Source organism: Mya arenaria, chromosome 13 (genome assembly GCF_026914265.1).
Source record: "Mya arenaria isolate MELC-2E11 chromosome 13, ASM2691426v1".
NCBI lineage: Eukaryota > Metazoa > Mollusca > Bivalvia > Myida > Myidae > Mya > Mya arenaria.
In genome coordinates this window covers 9,399,877-9,426,736 of record NC_069134.1, presented here as the reverse complement: position 1 = coordinate 9,426,736, position 26,860 = coordinate 9,399,877, and the positions used below count along the sequence as shown (strand labels likewise).

The 26,860-nt window shown below is 34.1% G+C and overlaps 1 protein-coding gene across 16 annotated transcripts in view; it reads left to right on the top strand.

Moving 5' to 3' along the window:
* LOC128214151 (cAMP-specific 3',5'-cyclic phosphodiesterase 4C-like) overlaps nt 1–20,333 on the top strand; it is a 406,322-nt gene extending 385,989 nt beyond the window's left edge. For all 16 annotated transcript variants that reach the window (XM_052920452.1, XM_052920462.1, XM_052920459.1 and 13 more), the window contains 7 exons: nt 11,698–11,903; nt 12,979–13,077; nt 13,454–13,618; nt 14,254–14,353; nt 16,039–16,316; nt 17,580–17,762; nt 18,007–20,333. In XM_052920452.1, coding sequence (XP_052776412.1) covers nt 11,698–11,903; nt 12,979–13,077; nt 13,454–13,618; nt 14,254–14,353; nt 16,039–16,316; nt 17,580–17,762; nt 18,007–18,330 — 1,355 coding nt within the window. In that variant the 3' untranslated portion in view covers nt 18,331–20,333. The remainder of the gene's footprint in view (nt 1–11,697; nt 11,904–12,978; nt 13,078–13,453; nt 13,619–14,253; nt 14,354–16,038; nt 16,317–17,579; nt 17,763–18,006) is intronic.
* Nucleotides 20,334–26,860: the final 6,527 nt, after the last annotated feature.

Genomic DNA, 26,860 nt, shown 5'->3' with positions numbered 1-26,860 from the left:
AAACACCTCACCTTGAAATGAAGGCCAGGAACCAGTGCAGCACGGTAATGTTATTTATAATTCAAAGCAGAACATGAAATATCAATCATAATATACAATTATTATGTGCTTAAAGTATGACATAGTTGTCCATGCAAAATATGACTTGATCGTACTGACTTAGTCACTGCTGCACAAATTTTAGTCACTTATAGCTGAAAAAATAGTTCCAGCCATCTTTTTGTGCAGATATAGTATGTACAAGGTTATTAAACTCTGGGGTTCAGTGTTCCGTGAGGAAATAATATAATAAATTATATTGTCACTTAAGCAGTTAGGAGATGTCAAAAATTAAACATTTATGTATAAATCATTGTTAGAATCCTATCAGTAGCGATTAATACCATATACGAGGAAGTGAGTATAATTTACTGCTCGTAAAGTATGTATGCAGATATTTGAACAAATATCTTAACACATATTATGTTGTATTTGATAACATATAAAGCGTTTCAATACAATTCAAGCTTAAAGGGAATCTACACCAGATTGGCACCAAAAAAAAGGATTTTTTTCTGAAACAAATCTACAGCCAATTATTTAATAAAATGTTTTATTCTTTGATATCATATTAATTTTGAATAATAAAAATACCAAAATGTAAAAAAAAATGTTTCGGAGACCGGGTTCGAATGGTGTTGTCAAAATTGCAGTCCAGTGTTGTATCCACTGTGCTACGAAGGCTTACCCTAAACAGGTGGAATATTTAAGCTATATACCTAACTTGGTAATATCACGTGATAACATCGACTAGGCAATCACGCATAAGGAATGAATTCTACTAAGTAGACATACCTAGTTATCTTTTTAATGGAAAAATACGAAAAAACTGCGAAAAATAAATTAATTGTAAACTATGTGGTAGTTCAGTTAGTAAGTTTCAATGCATTGTACACATCCATACCAAGTTTATATCAGTTAGTAAGTTTCAATGCATTGTACACATCGATACCAAGTTTATATCAGTTAGTAAGTTTCAATGCATTGTACACATCGATACCAAGTTTATGTCAGTTTTCGACAATTTTCTTTTTTTTTACAATTTCATCATATGGAGTACAGCCCCTTTAATAGTAATATATAACAGTCATCAAAATTAGACTTTTGGATGAACAAGCCCGAATTCTTATACTATTGCTTGGCATCAAATTTTAGAAGAAGCCCTGCTACATAAAATTCAGAATTTGAGCAAGCCCGAAAGACATTTTACCAGTGCAGGGCTTGCGGGCATGTGCTAATTTCGACCACTGATATAATATTTTTTATGAATAAACTAGGCGTGCATGACCCGATTCATTTTTAGAAAATTTGTAAAATTGAGTGATGACCATAAACATTTTAATAACTGATCTGAAAAGTTATACCAAATACAATGACAACTGATGTACAGATACATTTGCTTATAGCATGAATATATCCAGAAACACTCTGAGCAAGTGCTTGGAATTTCTTCGGTGAATGGAATTGTTGTCTTTATGATATCTCATATCCTGCTGGTGGATGCTGATTAGAAATAAATAGAACATGAGGAGATTTCCAGAAAACATTGCTCAGGATAAATTGCTGACAAAAACTAAAATTGTAAATAATAAATCCTGAATTTTCTGCATTTTTGCCATCTGATAATAAATTTATTTTTATCCATTGAAATTTGAAGGTTTCAGGGCGTAGAGTACTATATTGATGTTGTGAAATTTGAACAAGCATTTTTGATGTATAAAAATATTTTATATATTTTGAATAAGTTCCACATCCTCTTGGAATTAAGTATAATCCAAAAATTGTCATGGGACACTAAGATGTGTTTTCAAGAAAAATATGTCCTCTGAATTCCTCAAGCTGACCTTTAAAAAGAATAAAAGAACACTGTCAGTTTTTCCGTTATTCATTATCTTCAATTGCTGAGGAAGAAAACATGCTTTAATTAGAAATATTTTAAAATTTCAAATTGGTGCTTTTAAAGAATGCAGATAAAGTGCATTTCAAGTGCTGTTAAAATAATTATATTATTCTTTTGAGCAATTAATATGGTCAAGGACATATTAATTATATTATTTAGTGTATTATGATTCATATTGTGATTAGAATTATACAAATCGTTAACATTTTTATTTGATAAACTTATAAAAATTGAGAGCATTCCACAAAAATCTTTAGAAAATTGGTCTTCATATTTCAGTATCCCTGTTATTGGATGATACAGGCTTTTTGATATAAGTTCAAATTAAACTAGATATTGAGCTTCAGATTATAAGCCTTGATAAATATTCTTCGATGACAATACTGAAAACACTTGGCATGTTTGCACATTTTTATGTCAACACAACTCATAATGTTTGGCAGTAAAAAATCAGTTTGTCATTATTGTTGGACTGTAAAAGTTATACTATGTAATTAGTCACAGCACATAAGGTTCAATACTTTGGCCTAGCAAAAATTGCTGGTTTATGGTAAATCTGCTGACCTTTTTTGATTTTATTTCATTTTTGATATAAAAAAAAACAATTTTGGATCCAGACCTAGATAATACCTTAACCATAATATTTTCTCCCCAAATAATGACTTGATTGCACAGTCATCTGCACATACACCAACACAATTTACTTGCTAAAAAGAATGGCTATTGTGTCCCATGGCTCAGCACATGATAGTTGTAACTCCATATAAATATAGTAAGAATGACTATACTGTCGTGAGCTGAGTCCTTGATTTGCCAAAACAAAATACCTACCTTATCTACCTAGAACATTTTTTTTCAAATAGTAGATCTGTATATTTAAGATGAGGTCATAATGCATTTTTTAAAATCTTTGTTGCATCCCCCTTAAGATTCACTTTTAACATTAAAAGTGACATTGTGAAACAAAATACATACCTATATTGCATGTGACATTAATAAAGATAGAACATACACATATTACCAGTGACATTATTAAACACAGAACATACACATATTACCAGTGACATTATTTAACATAGAACATACACATATTACCAGTGACATTATTTAACATAGAACATACATATATTACCAGTGACATTATTTAACATAGAACATACAAATATTACCAGTGGCATTATTTAACATAGAACATACATATATTACCACTGACATTATTTAAGTTAGAACATACATATACTACCAGTGACATTATTTAACATAGATCATACATTAAAACCAGTGCCATTATTTAACATAGAACATACATATATTACCAGTGACATTATTTAACATAGAACATACAAATATTACCTGTGCCATTATTTAACATAGAACATACATATATAACCAGTGCCATTATTTAACATAGAACATACATATATTACCAGTGCCATTATTTAACATAGAACATACATATATTACCAGTGCCATTATTTAACATAGAACATACACATTTTACCAGTGACATTATTTCACATAGAATAAACAAATATAACCAGTGACATTATTTCACATAGAACAAACATATATAACCAGTGACATTATTTATTATAGAACATACATATATTACCAGTGACATTATTTAACATAGAAACATACATATATTACCAGTGACGTTATTTAACATAGAACTTACACATTTTACCAGTGACATTATAAACCATAGAACATACATATATTAGCAGTGACATTATAAACCATAGAACATACATATAGTACCAGTAACTTTATTAAACATAGAACATACTTATATTAGCAGTGACATTATTAAATGTAGTACATACATATGCCACCAGTGACATTGTGAAACATAGCACATACATATGCCACCAGTGACATTGTGAAATATAGCACATACATATGCCACCAGTGACATTGTGAAACATAGCACATACATATGCTACCAGTGACATTGTGAAACATAGCACATACATATGCCACCAGTGACAATGTGAAACATAGAACATACATATGCTAACAGTGACATTATGAAACATAGAACAATCAATTAAGTTTCCAGTGACATTATATATATTGATGCACATATTAAGTCAGGTCCATACATCTGGATTTTTATCATATTTTGATTATTGACCCTTCATTAACTGAAAGATTGCAAAAGATTAGCATTGGCATTCACTGGTTGGTGATCTTTGAAAAAAAAAATAGGCTGTCTGGTGGGATTTAGCACATTAACCAGTATCCTGTTACTACTGTTTATTATAATCTGCCTGTTTGAATAACAAGACAGATTTTTCATAAAACTTAAGTATGACATAAGGCACTAGTTAAACCTCATAATGATATAAGGCCTTAGTAAAACGTCACTATGATATAAAACATTAGGCTAGACTCGCACTGGTCAGTTCTCTGTGACGTAACTAATAAGGAATTGTGTGCTATTTTACAGGTACTTTGTGATTTATTAGCATTTTATACCCTGCCTATAGCAGTACTTATGATGCAAATCAGCTTAAATCATTCAGCAGCTAGTTGGTGTCAACCGGTACAGTGAATATTGCGGACATGACGCTGTCCTTCGTATGACTCCCTCCGAGACTAGCCATACCATCATCAGTGCTTACTTATTTGCTTAAGTAATGGTACTCTTTAGAGACTTGAAGGACTAATTATTCTTGCATTATAACATCCCACGATGATCAAGGTTACTCCTCATTAAAGGAAATTTGCAATTAAAAACTGATTCAAAAGCATGTAAATTCAAACTTAACATCAATAAACATGATCAGTCATCTGAGCTCTGATTGTTGATAAATCTAGAAATAACCAATCAATTCTTAATGTTCAGCATACCATTTGCATGAGAGTGCCTAATACGATGTTGAAGACGGTCATAAGAGTCATTGAGGACAGCATAAGAGTCATTTTGTTGCTGAGCAATATTGAGGTCATTGTTGTGCATGAATTGTCCATGCTTCCGTGACAGGATTGTCACCAAGTCCTCACATGTTTATATATACTTTATCAAACTGTTTATCTCTGACAGTAGCATTTTGTCACATATTGAAAAAAAACAGAAGTAATTTCCTTATGTTTGCAAAAAATTGTAAGTGTTCTCATTTTTTTTTCTTTCTGGAAGTGGATGCAATTTTCTTGTGACATTATTACATAAAAATCCTTTGCTCAATTTTAAATTCTGGTTTTCACCAGAATGAAGAAATTTTATTGGTCAGTCCAGGGGATGGTGAGATATATCATGAAATGTCTTCATTCATGATAGTGGACTTTGTTAATTATCAATGATCACATTGTCGAGGACTAACTCACCCACTGATAATGAGATACAAAGACGTCACGAAACTAAGGTAGTAGGACATATACTATATAAACTGTAATTACTTATGTCACACCTGGTACAAAGGATGGACAATTGTTTTAATTGGTGCACAAAACTTTTGTTTTCAGTTTGTGTAACTGTTGTCACGGAAACAAATTCAGCAAATTACTCATGAGTTGAAAGTTATTAATTGTTTGTAATTATATACTTTTCGGGAAAATTTGCTGTGAGCACTCAAAACTCATGCGGAACTATTGGTTGACTTGAAACTTAAATTAGTCACCTATAGGAGTGATGTAAGCATTTCCTAGCTACAGTAGCGGAACATCACTGCCTGGGCCGTCACGTTCATCTCTTTGTAACATACGTGATGAAGTCTGCGCCATTGTCTTTTATGCACTGGTCTGTTAATATTATGCATACATATTCATAATATAGAATTGTTAGAACTCATATATTCATGTATTAACAATAGGATAATAACCGAAGTTAATTTCTATAATTTGATCCTTCAAGACCGTATTTTCATCTTTTGTATTAATGATATATTAATTTAATGCCATTTAATTCCATTTTTACCTGTTTTATTTCTGTCATTTGCATTAACAATTAATGTGTTACATATTGACTTTAACATGTTGTAAACATACATTTATCACCTCTTGGTCCAGATGCAAAATATATAATCATTCTTCACCAAAATACTAATTAATTTTCTATTTCATACTCTACACCACTTGCACTCCCCAAAAGTTTAGTACGCATTTAAAGTGTTCTACTATAGGTAATTTCATTCAGCTATACCTACCTCGAGTTTGTCATTATCATACTCTATTCCGATTGGTCGAATATTTCACAGCCAGACTGCAGTTGCTTTATAATAACAGTAGCCTCTTGGTATTGGCAAACTTCGCTATCAAACCAGTTGTAATAAAAGCGTGGTTCTACATTGATGCAATAGCGCAGCCTTACTGTTTATCCTAACTATATAACGATAGTCTTGTTTGACTAGAGGATCTGGTGATTTTAAAAGGTTGTGGACATACAGATATTTGGACATATTTTATCTCAACGATATTCATAGTGATTTTGAATTGATTTTATCCGTGCTTATTAAACAGTTATTTCCACTAATTGTGTTCATCCAAGTGATTTTTGTGCAGTTTAATATTTGTGCAATTTTTGTTCATTCATTTACTTTTAGAACAATAAACCTCTTATCTGACCAGGAATTGTACATTATAGTGGAAAGTTATATGGACTAAAATTTGAGGAACTGATTTGAATGTGTAAGAACACTGGACAGTTGGACAGCTTCTGAGGTATAACTCCGTAACACTTCTGTTACTATGCCTGCATGTGCACATGTTTGTGATATGGTTCCAAATCAAGAAGATTTTATAGTTACCAGCGACATCATGGGGGTCTATTCAACACAAGACAACCGCAACATTCTTGCGCCCATCTATTTCAACTTCACATGTAAGTTGACTTTTAAACTACGATAACGGTTCTCAAAACATAATGGTAAATTTCCTGTTTCCTATCAACAAATTGTTAATTGATAGTTTAAAACATGGTATCTGTAAAATGACATTTTTTTTAAATTAAACAATGTTCAGCCCTAATTAATGGTTCCATTTCTAATTTATCAGTTAATGACCTTGCCAGAACAGTTTACAAGAAACATATTGCGTATAGGAGGTATAGGACGTACCTGTAAGAAGCATTTGCTATATATTACATATTTGTGCCCAATGTAAGATTGTTTTAAGATTCTGGTGTTCTTAAAAGAGGACATAATAATCATTTATTTATGCTTATTTATTAAGTTCTCTAGCCTTGAGAAGCCACATGGATTATTATGCTCCTGTTATTGACATTTTAATGTAGAGCATTTAATACATTAATCAGATTAATATCTGGCAACAGATTTAATGCTTGTACTTTGGCTTTTGTACCTATCTTCGACCTACAAGCAGCTTCAGCCTGCAGAAAGAGTGCTTATACGACATTTCATGTATGGTTCGCACTTTTAGATTGTTATAACCGGCAAACTTTCATTATATTGGCATTAGCTATAATTGCCTCCCCTCCGCAATGTCAGCTTTGACATGAAGTTGTTTCCTTGTTACTCATAGGCCTTGTCTGCATAGTTGTCTTTTGTGGCCCAACGTTTTTTTGCCATAGAGACAACTTTTGCTCAGTTGTTAAGACAGCCTAAAGATGTAAAAGGAATATTACGTAAATATTTTTTTGTAAAAATGTTTTGTTTTTATAATTTCTTGCCCAATAAATCCAGGTACTTAGGGAAGCTGAAAACCAAGAACCATTTTGATGCTTGACATATATGGCCAAATTAAATGAATTTAGTTATCTGGCGATGGCCTCATCTCTTCAATCAAGCTGTCGATTCTTGAATCTGTACTTGATTCATATCACTGGGAGCTAGGTTAGAGGAATGCTTGATTGGAGGAAATTAGCATAAGTAATCTTTTAAAGGGGAGACCGAATTTTTTCCTTTGAAGTATGTTGGAAATGATGAAAATGTTAATGTGACTGGCCTACTGAACCACTTTTGTGGATAAAGATTGATGGTTCTTTATTGGTTAAGATGGTGATGTCAAAACTAATCATGCATTGCAGTTGAAATGCTGCAAGAGAAAGAAGTTTTTACATTACTATATTATAACAGCAAAAATTAGAATAAAATTTTCATCGGAATTTCATTCTTTCTGATTTATATTATCATACATTACAGTTATTGTTGAACTTGACTTTATTAATAGTAGGTTTAAGTTAAAAAAGACAAACAAAAGGTGTTCAAGTGGACTTGACCAAGTATATATCGGCTGCAATGATAACATTGTGCTGGAGCTTAGTGCTGTTGAACTATTTCTTAGAGAGGGCAAAATAGTTTGCTGTTATTAATGACGTTAATTTGTTTGACATCATTTTTTCACCTCCAGTCCTAATGCTATCTAAGTTATTAAGATATCTCGTATGCTATAACATGACATAGTGAAATTGGACCATGGTATAAATTAATTTTGACTTACATTCAATACGTAATCAGTAAATATCTTTTTTGACTTGTAACATTTAATGCTTAGTTCCAGTTAGAGTTATTTTAATGGCACATGGTCACCAGATATGTCATTTTTCATCATTAGACAGTATGATATTCTGTCTGTTCCAGAAAACATAACTTGGTCAAGTATTGTAAGGGTCACATGACTTGTACCCTTAACAAAGTTTAAATAATGGGAGTAAAAGAATCATAACCCAGTGCCCAAGTCTGCATGTCACAGGTTTCCAGACAAAAATGACAGGATCCTTCAGTGTTTAATCCATGTCGTCATTGTTTCATGGATTGTAATAGGTTTCCATTTTATGGAGTGTGGTGTTGTCCTGAATTTGTTCTTTATGGCTGTTCTGGGACACAGGCGTCTCAATAGTAGATGCTTATTTGAATACTTATTACCAGACATCTTCACTTTACCGTTTAATTCTACTACCCATTAGGACAGGGGACAGTTATTTGCTTTCATGACCAATAAATCTAAAAATAGAACAGTTTGTGCAACATGGTTTAATTTGTTATTTCACAAAAACAAAATTTGATATGGTCGCTGTTTGAACAAGTTTTGAAGCTTTCCATCATGTTAAAGTGAGATAATGGCTGTTTGATATTATCATATTTATTTTTTTTGAAATGCCCACATGCTTCTGTATTTTGGTTTAAAGACACAGGACTATTATTACCAAGAATTAAAAGCCCATAAAATGTTCCTATAAAGAAGCCTTAAAGCATATTCTTGATAGAAAGTGACCTTGATCAAATGTCTTGAAGTTTGTTTTGAGATGTTTTGTAAGATTTCAGACCTTTTAGACAGAATTTTGTATGTAATTGCCAATTAAAACTGCCTGAAATGTTTCAAGATCAGCAGCATTTAAACTGTTAATGCACTTACTAAGCTTCCTGCGGATGTTTTCAGCCGGACTTGTTAATTTCCTTTTAGATTAATTTTGAGGTTTACATCATTTATTAACCCAGTTTGATGATTCAATATTCTCTGGTATGTTGCAATGCTGGAAATAAAATATGGTTAATATATATATTTAATGGTTTTGTATGTCAAGCATATTTCAGTTTACTGTTGTCTTGATAAGCTATCTTAATAGATTTCCTGCTTGTTGTAGATTGTGTGGCACTCCTGCCAGTGAGTTATGTTATAATACACACACTTAAACATCTTCTTGAAAATATCTTTTAGCTTACAAAAAGAACTTGACAAAGAAATTAAAAAAAAACTGGAGGGCTTTTAATTGCTAATGACCATCAGATGATTAATGTTCACAAGTATCAATAAACTCATTATACCTATCAACTCTTCTCCATATGAATATATCCCATGGCATATATATGGCAATTTATATTGTGGGCAACAGGTCATCATTTAGACCAAGGCCTTCATTATAAAAATGACCAACTGCGGTCATGCGGGAAACCAAATAACACCGATTATGGACATTACATTGACGTCACATCAATCCCTATTACAATATTCAAGCTTATCTCTTGCAATTTAATAGCTGTGGGTAAATTCAGTGAAACTGTGTCAGTAAGAGCTGAAGGGATAAGCCTTCAACCATAAGTCATAACATTGACCCAATTTTGAAGAACAGTATGTTTGTAATTGGTATGCTAGGAACTAAAGGCAATTATGGGATTTAAGTCATAATTGATAATAAATGAAAAAAATGACATCCTGGGATGGATTAACGATCTTTTCTGCCTGGGGTGGTTTACCGATCTTTGCAATCATTGTATTACCTACCATCAGGATATTCTGAGGTGGGGAAATACCTATTTTGTAATATATTGAAATAGGATATTAATTTAGCTATAAAGCGCGGGCAAAATAAGTCATACCTGATAAATCTTTGCTGTTAATTCACAGTTCAGAGAACTGTTCAATATAATGGTAATATTATCACTCACATTAAGTTTGGAGCGATTTCATTGGTCGATACATTTATGTATGTCATTTTATCATCATAGGTAATTTTTGGCAAGTGTCATTAAAATAAATTGACTGTGGTAAAATACATTTACTAACATTTATATATATATAAACACATGACATTATTATATCTGTGTGGCAAAGTTGAAACTTTTCTGACATTTTTAGGTCAATAGGATTTCTGAAACTTTCAAAAATAGTAAATAAAGTTCCTCCAGGAAAGGCACCAATCATGAAACAATCTTTTGTCTCCAATGACTACTGAAGAAGAACCTGAATCTCGGTTATCAGTGTGCTCTTCTTCATACCCAAAACCTGTAGATAGTTCACAGTGGAAGGAACAGTATCCAACACAATCCACCTGCTGGCACTGCCTTATCAACCAGATTATCTCATCATTGTCTAAAAATCCAACATCCAGAAACATTTGTTTTGCTTTTTCCTTTTTAATGGTAAAAAGAGTTAATATTCTTTCAAAAGCTGCAACATTTTTCTTCTAATTGATTAATTACATTTAATATTCATGATGAACATCCTCTCAGCTACAAAATATGAAAAAAGGTATGCTACATCGCATGTTTCTGTCAACCGTGTTTTAAAATGTAATTTAACAATTGTGAAAGCAACATGTCCCTTTACCTTGTCATGATCTTGAAGGCCCTCTAATAGTATACAGTCAGTCATGCATTTTTCCGCTTTCTTGCAAATGTCTCTATGATTGAATTGTAGGAACTATTTCCTTCAGCGCTTGAAAGATTTGCAATGAATTTAATTGTTGATTTTTAAACTGAAGTCATGGAATATGTTGCTCAAAGTTTTACTGCAGTTTTACTGATGCTTGTTCATGATTTTCTAGTTAGATGCTGAGTGACTGAGACCGCGTCTGGCAAGTCTAGGAGAAGCAGGCTTTGTTGACGTCATAGCTATGCTTCTGAGAAATGTGCCAGGAAATCTGCAGATTCTTGAAGTTCAATTATCCCGACTTTATTGTATCTTCTATTCCCTACACATACCTACTTTCTGCAGTTGTGTGAAAATCAAAATGCCAACATCTGCAGTTTTTTAAGTACAAAAAGGATCGTTATTTCATTAAAATGCTTATGGTGAATACTTCCATTTATCAGATTTCCTGAACTTAATTGTCTGCAGTACTTTTTGTGATAAAGCTCCTTAGTTCATTAAGGATGGGGAGATACTTACATAAACCAGTGAACTTGAACTAACAATTTCAGATTCTTTGCTGATACACACCTTCAGATGAAATAAAACCATTATCTGCCAAGAGTAGCATGATTGAAGTAACATAACTACATGGGGCCAAAAACCATGTCAGTGCATTTAAAGATTGATTTCTTGTGCAATATATCATGGTCACAATTTTCTACTTTCAGACAAACAGCAAGAGTTGGATGTTCCAAATTTCAAAATCGAGGATAATGAGCCAAATGTGAAGGAGAAGGAGAACCAGAAGGAGGTCGGGAAACGGCGACCCATGACCCAGATCACAGGTGTACGCAAACTCAAACACACCAACAGCTTGATCGGTCAGGTGCCGAAATATGGGGTAGAAACACCGCACAAGGATGAACTCGGAAAGGTATGAAGATACAAGTTCTTTTAGCCCTTCCTCATTCTTCCTGTCATAGTATGGGCGTACTTAAAGCTTCTTAAGTGACTTGTAGGATGTTCTGTTGCATGTGGTGTACCACAATCTAAAGCACTGTATTTATAGCTGTTCGACATCAGTTATGAAACAGCACTAAGAAAGTCTTACAAACTAATTAGTTTGTTTTCTCTGTATTTAAACACGTACAATAAACCTTGTACAGAAGTGCATTCTTCAATATGATGTGGTTTATTTAATTGATGTTTTATGCCCCTTCATTAGCAAAACAGTTGCCAAGTGGAATTTGTGACTGAATGCTATCTTATCTATTCAATTTTGCTCCAGTTCAATGCCAAGATTCTCATTCAATCATGGATTCGGATGTTATAAAAGTATGTAGACTATGATGCCCACTTACACTTCTATTAGACATAAAAAAGAACGCCTTCAAAAGGACGAGCATGTGTTAGAGTTCGGTTGAACTAAGTGTTTAGTGAAAACGCAATAATACATACATTTTATACACCCAGACAAGACAGATGTTCCCTGTGGTTTACAATTGGTTCTCTAATATTTTGGTTTATAAAATCTCTAGCCCTCAACTTTGGTGGTTCACTGTTCATTCATGGAGTGATGTATTTTAGGTTTAGATCTTGCCTTACATTTAGCAACAACACCTGCTATGAGAGTGTAATTTTACTTTGAAGTTTGGTTGGATGTGGCTGGTAAACAGTTTGTAAAATGTTCATTGGGTTGTCAGAAGACAGTTTGTAAAACATTAACCATTGCTGATGGTTCTGGCAGACTTAACTCTGTAAACATGTTTTGAAAATTCCTGTTAGTATTTTTTTCCTGTTTTCCACTGTTGCAAAATAATAATGAATTGATCACAATACCTTCATGTGCCCACTGTTTTCAAGAGTCTGGCTTTTTTTAATGTAAATCATATAACAATGCTGACTACCATGGTATTACAATGTTACTAGCAAAACAATTTTATAGAGGTTTCAGGTGTCAATATGCCGTTCATGACATTGTTTCTAATTTCCCTCTATTCTGATTTCAGCTTCTGAGTGACATTGACAAGTGGGGAGTGGACATGTTTAAAATCGCAGAATACTCGAACAACAGACCTCTTACCTGTGTAACATACAAAATATTTCAGGTAAGAACTGCGACTGACAGTCGAGATGTTTTGTTTTTCTGGTAGAGAATGTTAATTAAGGAAGGGAAATGGGAAAACCATCATTTGTTGGAATCAAGAAGCTTAGGAAAAACATTTGACTTCTCAATGGAATGTTTGTGCGAAAATCAGGTAAATTATAACAAGGTATCTCCTATTGAATCCGGTCAGAAATCAGGTGCTTATGTGAGGTAATTGGACCATTAAAAATATAAGAGTTCAAGGAACAAATCAAGAAAGAAATGAAAAACAGCTGCTAGCTGATATTACCGAAGCTGAGAGTTTCTGCAGCCATCTCACTGTACTTAAGCCAAATTATATTTTTACAGTGTTCTGATCATTATATATTAAATTACAGGATCGCAACCTGTGTAATACATTCAACATCCCGTCAACTACCCTCATCACGTATCTGATGCATTTAGAAGACCACTATCACTCTGATGTCCCCTACCACAACTGTATCCACGCAGCTGACGTCACACAGTCTACCCACGTTCTACTCTCCGCACAGGCGCTAGAGGTAAAATCAACACTTACATTATTGAAATTTTACCATATTTTTTATAGTTTTATGACCTTCTCTCAATCATAGCAGAAATGAGAGGCCAATGCTCGAGAAAATAAATAGAATAAGGAATTGGTAGATTACAACATATCCAACTGGTTATCAGCCTTATCTCAGCACGGATGCTGAAACACTTGTCAGTGTGCCTTCCATAGATCAGCATGCAGTTTTTAAGTCTACAGGTGAATGCTCTACTGCCTCTTCCAAGTCATTGACTTTTATTAACAAATATGTCACTGACCTAGCTATTTGTCTGAAAGTTCTAATTTGTTTCAACTGTTTGTTTGGGGTGCTGAGCGTTGTTCTGATATCAGTAATATATTGTACTGTTTATGTCAATTGTCTCTCTAGAGTACAATTCATATGAAAGAAAAGTTGGTCAATCAATTTCATTAGCAATGCAGGATTGTAAATACTTTTGTTGTTGTCAATAGATTGTTATGTTTTCAAGGTTTATTTGTGTTTTTTTAAACATCAAACATTGTTGTGATACACCATGTTCATTCTTTATCATTATCCTATAATCATGTTTAATTATAATTTTTTAATCTAAACAACTGTCTTAATAATCAGTTTCATTATACTTTCAGAATGTTTTTACCGACCTTGAGATTTTAGCGGCCATATTTGCAAGTGCGATACACGATGTTGACCACCCCGGTGTAACCAATCAGTTCTTAGTTAATACAAGTGAGTGCCCAGTATTACAGGATAATCCCATATTGAATGTTCTTTTAGATTTGACTTAAGTATTTTTATGATATTCGGGCCATCTCTCGAGCCAGACAGAGCCAAACAAGCCAAGGTGATGAATACAAGTTAATGGGATTTCAGTGGTTACTGAAAAAAAACAAAAAAACATCCATCAATTTGTGAAATGTAATTGTGGTGTGTGTCATTTTGAAGTCATGGTTTATTTATTACCTTAATTGTTGATTTTTTTTATATCTTTCGAACTACAATGATTATTTACAATATTTGTTGTAAGGTACGTGCACAAACAACCCTTTTGATTGTGCGTGTTTATTTTTTAGAAGCCAAGCCTCAGTAACAGTATTGTTTTGAATAAATTAAATGTCAAATCAGGCAAACTCTTCTTTAATCCTTTGATTGAAATACTAATCTTGTTATTAGTGATTCAGTTTACGCGGTAATTTTTTCTTTAGATCTGTCTTTGTATAACATGTCTCTGTCTTAAAATTTTGCAGTTTGAATACAATTTTCTTATCTGATATACAATAAATGTCTCAGTCTTAAGGCATGCTTTTCTCATAACATATATTTCATTCCTTTTTATCAACAAGTCCTGTGATAATCATTGTTTACGTACAATTTACGTACAAGTTCTTACAGTGTGTGCCAAATTCTTTCAAATAACGGAATTCCCACCCAACAGTTGTAACATTTGAACTTACTGTTATCAGTTTGGTCTTGTAACAATCTGCCCTCATTTAAATGAAAAACTAGGTCCAACAATTGATAAAATTTTGTCCGATATACCTGTTACATGTTTTCTGCAATATTGAATTACTGAGCCATTTATTACCCTATCGGGAACATTTGTTTTGACAACAAAAACTGATAATTGACCGAGTTTACAACTGTCATAATACCCCTGCAGCTCAACAATAGTACTGAATGCAGCTTGCATTGTTTGTCTATCACAGATCATTAATACTTCATTAGCGGGTGATCAATATTATCAGCCTTAGTTGTTTGGAAAAAAGTCAACTAGTTTGTTTACAAAACCTTTACATATTTATCTTCATAGTACAGTAGCGAATGTCCTCCTTGTCCATCTCCTCCCAAATAAAAAAACATATAAGAATTCTAGATCAATGCATTGGTTTCTAAAGAATCTCAAACTTAATGGTACCTACCCAAATGAGGTCGTTAAAAGTAGAGAAAAGACAACATTTTAGCTTTGTAGAGCCTTAATGATTGTAATTAAAGATATTTTTTCTTAAACACTGCCATACAGTACAGATGGGAATTAAACATGACTCGCTGGAGCTATGTTTTTCCTGTTTTTCTAATGTCAAGAGAAAGTCTTCCCAAGAGGCTGTTGTCGTGTCTTGCCTCTTGTGCATGACATTTGCCCATTACTTTGTGTAGGGTTGGACTATCTGACAGAATAAAACGTGACTTTTAATTTGCCTGCCTATGTAATTCCTGTTGTTCATGTTTCCATAGTAACCACTGTTATACTTTAACATATATGAAAACAACTACACAATTTACCATTATTACACATACAACACTGGTACAGGTATAACTTTGTGCCATCAATAACCCCAAATTTGGTTGTCATTTCCTGTAAATTATTTCAATTGTTATTTTCAAGCTATTAAAACAACGATTCCTCACTATTTCAGGTTCAGAGCTTGCGTTGATGTACAATGATGAATCAGTGCTTGAGAATCACCACCTAGCTGTTGCATTTAAACTCCTGCAAGAGGAGAACTGTGACATTTTTAATAATCTTAACAAAAAACAACGACAGACATTGAGAAAAATGTGCATAGACATGGTTCTCGCAACTGACATGTCGAAACACATGACGCTGCTAGCTGACTTGAAGACAATGGTTGAGACCAAGAAAGTGGCGGGCTCCGGTGTATTACTTCTCGACAACTACCAGGACAGAATTCAGGTAAGAAATCACTGCCCTCTACTCTTCATCACATAACAAGGAAAGCTGTTATGACCAATAGATGGGGGGTAAGGTTTAGTGATAAACTGAGAATCATTTCATATGACAACTACCTGATAATGGGTGAGCACAGAAACCACAAAGTTTCATGAAGCTGGTATCATATCAAGTTTAAGTTATGTTTTCATGTTATTTGAAGTCAATCTGTCAAACTGATTTCACTGCTTTATAATTTCATGACGTATTAATTATGATGGGTCTATGTCCTTCCTGATCTTAACAACGGTTTCCATTTAATTTATGACACGGACCTGGTACAATTGTCACTTAAATTTGTAAAGGTAATGCCTTTGCGTCATCAGCCTTAATTCGAACAAGATATATCCAGATGTCATTGACACTATACCATTGTTTCACAACCAGTATTGTATGACAACAGAAATTGTGTCAAACAAAGGCTTGTGCTCACTCCTGTTTACAAAATAAAAACAGTTTTCTCACGCTTGCTGTAAACAACTCTCACCACAGAATCATATCAAATAAGCTTAACCAAGTTTATAAAGCTAGTTTTAACACTTGTTCATCGTCTATGGGTTTTTTTTAAGGAATAATTTGCGGGGATGATGTCATTATCGGGGTATGAACGCAATTGGGTTGGTCAATGTGTGTGGAGTCCGAAGGACTCCACGCGTACTTTGACCAACCCAATTGCGTTCATATCCCTGATAATGACATCAACCCCGCAATTCATTCCTTATATTTACACCAATTGTTCATTATTTCATTCAAGAATTGTTTAAAAAATACTTCATTTCATTTAAGAAAACCTTTCAGTAATCCGTTCTTACCCATTCTGTAAATAGAACGACCCGACTATAACCGGAAACATTTTTTTCACAATAACGCGGGAAAAGATCAACCACTTGAAATCACTTTAAAACGTAAAATTGAAACACTTCTGGTACCAATATATTTAAAATATAATAAACTAACACTTTTAAAAATGTTGATCTATATTTTACGGGACCTGCAGACACAATACAACCAATAACAAGATCAATAGCTTTCATGGATATTGTTATGCAATGAATTACGATCCGAACATATCCGATAATGTTGCGTTCATCGATTGATGAACGCAATTGCTGAAAGGCAGTTCATTTAAGGAATGGAAGTTGAGGTGTAAATATTGTTATTTAAACTTGGTTTTAGCGAATAAACTTAAAAATATATTTCTTAAAATCATTCTTTCCTTTTTTCCAGGTATTGCAAAACATGGTGCACTGTGCGGACCTGAGCAACCCAACGAAGCCACTGAATCTCTACGAGAAATGGTTGGATCGATTGATGAAGGAGTTCTTCCGTCAAGGCGATATGGAGCGGGAAAAGGGGCTTGACCTGAGCCCCATGTGTGATCGCATGACTGCCACTGTGGAAAAATCACAGGTATATAGAGTTTAAGTTGAATTAAATATTCATATTGGTTACCTTATTAATACGCTTTCATGAAACTATATGATGGTTGTTAATTAATTCATTTCAGAAAAGATAACAATATTTATGTTGTTTATTGCTTTCATGAAATAAACCTAAATGACTTTAATTGGATATTTTGATTCTAATAACCATTTTACAGTGTACATGATATTGTGAAACCCTGATGTTAATCATGTTATTTCTTCCATTCCAGGTTGGTTTTATTGACTACATCCTTCACCCATTATGGGAGACGTGGGCAGACCTTGTGTATCCCGATGCCCAGGAAATTCTTGATCAGGTCGAAGACAATCGGGACTACTTCCAGAAGAAAATTCCCATCAGCCCCTCCTCTTCCTTCTGTTCTAGTGCTAAATCGACCGATGATAAACCATCATCGGAAACCAAGTTTCAGTTTGACATTGAGGAAGAGAATGATGGTGACAGTAAACGCAAAGGATCAGACATTATGATAAAGTTATCAGACAGTTCTAGTGTATCCTCAGAACAACACAGTCATACAGGCAGTGGACAATAGCATTGAATATAAGTTATTGACTTAGGACTAGAAAAGTTCACTGAAGGTGCATATTGTGATATATTTCTGTTGAACATGAAGTATTCCACGAGACCATATCGAGTCATGTGCGACGGAAGGTCATGTGATGATAGTTGTGGACTGTGACAAAGACCCAGTAATATGGTTGGGAAATCTAGAAAAACATTATGGGGAAGCAGTCTGGTTGTAAAAGAGCATTTTATGCGTTTTGGCTTCTAAAATTGCCACTGATGAATGATGGAGAAGCACGAGGAATTGGCATCTGTGACTACTTACTATGAAAACGATATTCAACTGACAAAAGCCCTGGAATTATCGATGACATTACTGCTCAGGGAGAAACATTCCAGGGTTGAATGTTAGCTGTATATAGTGGACAAACATGACAGAACTAGGGTCTCATAGGGTAGAGACACGCGTTAATACACATGTCGAGTTAATTAAAACTTTTTCCAGAGATCTGTTCTTATACTACTGTCTCGTACATGTAAACTGTCATTAGCCTCTTCGGTGAAAAGGGTCAAATTTTGTCATAACAGTATTCTTTCTTAAGAGTTGTTGATGAAAGCAATATATGATGGATGCATTGTATGGTAAACATTTGCATCATTTGTATAACCACATAGCTATAGTGTTGCCATCTAAGGAGTTTTTTTCTTGTTAGTTTATTTGTTTTGTGACAGCTATACAGCAATCACTCCTTGTGCATTTTACTGTAGACATTGCCAGTACAGCTGTTTGCCAGGGTAGAGCTTGGAGAGATGTTCACAGCTTCCAGTGTTTGATAGTGGATTGCGCAAGAGAGATTATTTATAAACTTGTATTAGTTAGGTGTTAGTGACCTCTAGTTAGAATGTTAATGCTATTTTGTGTAAAATGGCATTTTTAATCAATCATGTTTACATTATTATCTTTATTATATTTCATATTACCCATTATATACATTTACATCATAATCATTTTAACACATATTTGTTATTATTAAACTTTTTCCATTGTAATATTGGTATAAATATGTTGAGTATATTATAATTTATTTAATGTTTTATTGTGATTTGCTTGGGTTTATATGTTCTGCAAAATATACTAGAATTGTAAAGCATTGTTACATTTGTACTTTCCAGTAAAATGCAGAGTTATAACCCTTGAAGATCAGATTTCAAAATGGCTGATGGGGAAGTGAACTGAGATGGGATCATTTTTTTTTTCATTTTGAGAGCTCGACTTAATTAAATTGAAATTATATTAAACTGAATTTGTTCATTCAATTTAAAAAATCTGTGACCTGTTTGGATTATGTGTTAAAATTTCATGCTAGAAATAGGAAATTCATTTTTCCAAATAGCATTACTCATGTACAATTTTCATTTTCTGTATTTTGGCATAAAATTCATTTGTCGGAAAGTTTGTCTTATAGATATATTACTGTTGACATTAAAAACATCTATCATTACAAGAAAAGTCAATATTTAGCTGTTAATATGCCAGGAATTGTCTAAAATACAAGACTGTGTTTATCTATTGATACATTTATAAATACTGGCAAATTATACATTGCTATTCAAATTGAGACAATGATTAGTTATGAAATATTGACAATCAACACAGAGTTATGTTCAGGTCCTAAAATGACACAGATGGGTTTATCATAAAATACCTTAGTCAATTAATAATTTAGCTGTAGCTCCCACAAGCCAGTAAAGTCATGTGACCATTTCATGTCTCCGGAAATCCATCAGCCAATCACTCTGTGATATTTGCCAGGGATCATGGGAAATTGATTTTGAAATTTTGAACTGAAAATGGAACAAAAACGATTTGTTAAAATTAAATTTAAATATATAAACAAAAAGAGTTGTGTATCTGACAAATAATCTGCATTTGTATGATTGTTTGTTTTAGTGACCATGACATGTTTTAATGTCACATTCCATGGTCTCTGGCATGCAAGCCTAGTTGAAATAAAATTGTGAAAATGATAATGGTATTTGTATTTTATTGATGATGATGATGATGATGATTGATGATGATGATTATGATGATGACAATGATGATTGAGGAGGATGATGATGATGATGATGAAAAAAATGATGATTGATGATGATGAAAATGATGATGATGATGATTGATGATGGTGATGATTGATGATGATGATGATGATGATGATGATGATGATGATGATGATGATGATGATGATGATGATGATGATGACAATGATGATTATGATGATGATGATGATTGATGATGATAATTACGATGATGATAATTGATAATGATGATGAGGATGTGATTACGCTTACTCGAAAGTAAGATACAGAGCTATTCGCCTGTAATGTTCTATTCGCTAATAATGCAGAAGAGCAGCAAGAATCAATGGCATGTGTCAAGCACGTCATCAAAGAAGGTCAGCTGAAATTGCCAAGTATTGAAGACATACAATGATTTATGAATAATGAAAGTTATGTTCTTTGATATATATGACATTGGCAGATTTTGTAAAACAGCTTGATTAGTTATCAATTCACAGTTAATTTCATGACTGTCTTAGTACTCAACAACCCATTGAGCACTTATATAAGACTTTGATTTCGAGTACCCGGTATCTTTACATCATGTACTTGCGTAATTTTTCAACATGTAAAATGAAATAAAAATGCCTCTCATATTCCATACGATATCTTCCATCTAAGACTTCTTAGTCATGCATAGTCATAACTAAGCATGCAGATCAACTGCTATATGTTTCCAAAGCCTTCGGGATAATGGGAAATTACTGTTATTGAATCATGAAGTATCAAGAATGAAAACCGATGTTGAGTGTGACAACAATAATAGACGAGATGAGGGGTGTTCTTAGTCAAACAGCCAGGTGCATCTTTATTAATCAAGTTTGTACTGATACAATGCTGTTATAGGAAATGTATATAAATGTATTTTATTTACTAATATTTGCCTTAGATATTAACTCAGGAGTATTTTACTATTTAGAGACGGTAATAACAACGTCTAACCTCCTCTCATCATAGTCTTTTGCCAGCATAACACTTAAGTAAGTGGAGTTTAGCTTAAGGGGACCATGAGCTCTAAATTCTTTTACAGCGAATGGTCACCACATAGGATGTTGAAGGTGTACAGCAAACCTAATGCACAATGGACACAAAAATCTATGCAGACAAAGCCTAACACAGAGATTTATCCCATTTTATATTGGTGTGCTGCAAGTTTAACCAGTTGAATTTTTGAGTTTATATCCTTAGAATATCATAATTTATGGTAATCATAATTATATATGCCTATGGTGAGTGATCCTTAATATCAATCAAATCTAATGAGCGCAATTTTCCTTTCATTAGAAAGCTATCCTGTAATTTTGTGAAAATGTCACCTTCACCTTTTACCTTGACAACCTATGTTTAGCTGATGGGAACATGTGAAGCCCTTAATAGCTTATTGGCACCATGTGCCCTTGGACAGTAGACCATTCATTGAAGAACAGCTAGTACATGTTGATATAGTCAGTTTTGCATTTCATATAGTTCATTTAGAAGTGTTGAACGTTTATCCGTGATCCTCTTATTATCCAAATAAATTTAGGATATAACTTGTGGTTTTCATTTAATTGAGTTACCTGATTGAAATTAATTGTATAAAATAAGTGGATGTGCACGATTTTCATTGCAGCATATTATGCATAATGATCTGTCTAGCGCAGTGCTTTGAAGTTTTACTAATCATTATTGAAGAGTTTTATGACAACCCTGTTACATATTGTAATCATCTTCCTATGCATGTTTCTATAACAACATAATTATTATGTTAAAGGTGCATTCTACATCCTGGCAAGTTCACTACTTACGTTGAACTAGGATGCTTGAATTCTTTTACTCAGCAACCTGTAGCAAAAACTGTAGACAACATAATAACTATCCTAAAGATGAGATGAACATAGAAAAGTTAACACTTTTTGTTGCACTGTCACACTGCTGACCAATTCGAGTAGAATAATACCTATTGTTATTTTTGTAAGTGCTTCTTGGTAATTTGCTTCCTTTGCCCTATTGCGTACATACAGCATAGACGTAAGAAAAAAATGCAGTCAATGCTTATTTCTACATTTAAATCATTATTTATTACAATTACAAATATACAATAACTCTTGCAATTGAATAATTGTTTTAAAAAAAAAAAAAAAAATTACGTTTGTATAAAAGAATAGCTGATATTGGTAACGTCATATATCATTGGTAAAATGATGTCATGCTAATCCAATCTGAGTGAATATTAAAATAAGATCTTGGTGTTGTACGCCACAAATTGCCTACCTATGATGCTAGCTATCGCCAAGAGACCTTGGTGTTGTACACGACACATTTCCTACCTACGATGCTGGCTATAGCCGAGAGACCTGTTTGTTGTACATGACACTTTGCCTACCTATGATGCTGGCTATAGCCGAGAGACCTGGGTGTTGTACATGACACTTTGCCTACCTATGATGCTGCCTATAGCCGAGAGACCTGGGTGTTGTACGTGACACATTGCCTACCTATGATGCTGGCTATTGCAGAGAGACCTGGGTGTTGTACGTGACACATTACCTACCTATGATGCTGGCTATAGCCGAGAGACCTGGGTGTTGTACGTGACACATTGCCTACCTATGATGCTGGCTATAGCCGAGAGACCTGGGTGTTGTACGTGACACATTGCCTACCTATGATGCTGGCTATAGCCGAGAGACCTGGGTGTTGTACGTGACACATTGCCTACCTATGATTCTGGCTATAGCCCAGAGACCTGTATGTTGTACATGACACATTGCCTACCTATGATGCTGTCTATAGCTGAGAGACCTGGGTGTTGTACGTGCCACATTGCCTACCTATGATGCTGGCTATAGCCGAGAGACCTGGATGTTGTACGTGACACATTACCTACCTATGATGCTGGCTATAGCCGAGAGACCAGTATGTTGTACATGACACATTGCCTACCTATGATGCTGGCTATAGTTGAGAGACCTGTATGTTGTACATGACACATTGCCTACCCATGATGCCGGCTATAGCCGAGAGACCTATATGTTGTACATAACACATTGCCTACCTATGATGCTGGCTATAGCCGAGAGACCTGGGTGTTGTACATGACACATTGCCTACCTATTAAGCTGGCTATAGCCGAGAGACCTGTGTGTTGAACGTGACACATATCCTACCTATGATGCTGGCTATAGCCTAGAGACCAGTATCTTGTACATGACACATTGCCTACCTATGATGCTGGCTATAGCCGAGAGACCTGTATGTTGTACATGACACATTGCCTACCTATGATGCTGGCTATAGCCGAGAGACCTGGGTGTTGTACATGACACATTGCCTACCTATGATGCTGGCTATAGCCGAGAGACCTGTATGTTGTACATGACTCATTGTCCACTTATGATGCTGGCTATAGTTGAGAGACCTGGGCGTTGTACACAACACATTGTCCACTTACCATGCTGGCTATAGTTGAGAGACTTTGGTGTTGTACATGAGACATTGCCTACCTATGATGCTAGCAATAGCCGAAAGACCTGTGTGTTGTATGTTTCACATTGCCTACCTATGATGCTGGCTATACCAGAGAGACCTCGGTGTTGTGCGCGACACATTGCCTACCTATGATGCTAGCAATAGCCGAAAGACCTGCGTGTTGTATGTTACACATTTCCTACCTTTGATGCTAGAAATACTAAATTTCATTGACTACTGGAATCAGACTCACAAACATGAAGGCCACTATTGAATTCGGTAATAGTAATACACATTCAGTTGTGACCTTCAACTTATACATACTATCACAACAGTGTCTTTGTAGTGAACTATTGTACCTAGTTTTAATTTGGTTGACCGCTGTTCAAGTTATAGAGCGGATATGAAATAAATAAAGCATGTTGCTATAGAAAAATAATCATGTTTGTGACCTTAAACTTGTACCGACGGATGCGATGAATAGTTTTCATGTGATGAACAAAAATTAAGTTTAATCCAGTATTAAAGTTATTTCATCCACAACTCACAAGATTAGTGGCATGTCACTGTAGGCCAATGAACCCAAGTTTGTGCAAAAATCTATGATTTGAGCTCATGGCCTTCATTTTTAGACTGTCTGCGCATGCGCGCAGGTAGTCTTAAGACCACAAACTCCAAAGAACTAATTCTATTCATGTCGTTTTAACCCATTTTTTTGTCTCAATGTGCTCTATGTTTAGCAGAACGACGTCAAAACCATAAAAATGGATTGGTCGTGTTACAGTCCGATCGTTATATTTATCAGATTAATGAGGGTCAAGATAATGGAGGCTCTGGTAGGAAGATAACATACAGTATTGATATTCACTCTAGTTTAGCCCATGATGTTTCAGAAATAATTACCGACCGCAAGTGTCCCATCGCCTGCAGGATTTGTTATTTAAACCTGACGTGACCCTGAAGCACGCTTATTTGTAATGGTGGTTTTTTTATTTGACTTTTATGAGATAAGAAACAAATATAATTATTGTCTTAGTGTTAAAATAATTGTATCTCAGGTTTCGCATTGCTAATGCTGCAAATACTATACATTGTAATTTACCTCAGCTACACAATAACAAAATACTATTCATTCTATGATTTTAGGCGTTTATATTTCTAATGAGATGTTTTCATTTTTGCATAAAAGCTTCGTTCCGGTGTATTCTTGGCATAGTTTTAGACATTAGGCTTTCAATTTATATAAGCACACATGCCCTGATACGACAGTGAGTCATGCATACGTTTGGTGAAGCAAATTAAGTAGTTCGGATTAAACCTGTTTAACATCCAAAGGGTACGAAGCTTTCATAACAGCACTAGAACTGTTTCTACACAGGTACTTACATTTACCATAAATAACATTAAATTTATTAATAAACTTTAAAAAGCACAATCCTATTCTCATTCATAAAAACAGACTTAAGTTCCGATAATCTAAAAATAGTTTCAACTTCATTAACTGACCTATATTCTGAACATAGTTTCTACATACATTAACTGACCACATGTTTGTCCTCACCGCGGGAAAACAACCATCTGATAAACTCTGCATTTTAAAAGGTATTATTGCTAAAGTTGCTCGTAAAAATAAAATCATTTTCCTTAAAGAATTAAAACGTGAAAGTTCATGAAAATTTTCTAACGTATGCTATCTAATCAAAGCACCGAAAAACCTTTAGACGCGATTGAAAAGAGCATTTACTGTAACTTCAAATACATGGGGATATGTCGACTGAATTGATATAAAGCTGTGCATTTTGAATGGAATTATTGCTGAAGTTGTTTGTAAAAAAATGATTTTCCCTAAACAAAACGTGTATGTTAATAAAAGGAAATGATATATATATATATATATATATATGATGTATTGTATTTTCCTATCGTATAATATCTAATCAAAGCAACGAAAAACCTTTAGAAACGATTGAAATAGGGCATGCATTGTAACACTAAATACATGGGGATGAGGGGATTACGACGATTGAAGTGACATTTACAAAAACAAAATGACACAAGACGCCTTAAAGATATAGATGTTTGTTCCTCGCCCAGTGTGGGCACAAGCGCTGTCGGCACATTTTTCACTTTTATTTATGTGCTCTTCACCCATTCCCATAGTTCAAATAAAATTTGCAACTCTCACATATTTGCCCGCAGATAGTCTTTCAGCGCCTCGCACTTTGATTACTTGACATAGTCAAATTCTAACTCGACCTGGATTTAATTTTGACAATCACTCTGAACAAGTTTCATCATGATCAGACACTTCCATTCGGTTCACAAGACTTTTCTATGATTTGACTTGGTGGCCTCGTTTTTTCCTGATATGACCCATATTTTGAAATTGACCTCTAGTTTATGAAGAATCATTCTTAGTTTTCATGATGGTCATATGACAATTATACCTTCTTTTTTTGTAGTTTTATTCAAACTTGTCTTTGATTTGACCTGACCCATATTCCGACTCGACGTAGATTTCATTAGGAAAGATTTTATGAAGACAGTCATTTTGAGAGTTTTCGTGTTCCAATAAATATTAAACCTCACATTAATTTTATTTATTTGAATTTTGTACAATTTGACTTTGTGACCTTGTTTTTTTTTATCCCACATGACCAATATTCAAACTTGACCTAGAGGTTCATGGATACATTTTCTTTGAATAGGATTGCTAACTAGTGTTCACAACCTAGCTGTCAACAATCATAAAGCAGTCGTCTTAATATTTCAGAATAATTGTACATATATATCAGCCTTACATCCTCAGTCGTCACATTCTTTTAATTCACAATGTTTATCTAGGGGAGACAACACAAAATAATTGAGTCGGTCAAATGTCTAAATTATGTCCCTTGAAAGGTAACACCACAGACTAGGGGAGGCCACCTAATGGTGTTGACAAATCGATGCAATGTCTCATGTACAGCTCTTTGAGATAACACAGGGTC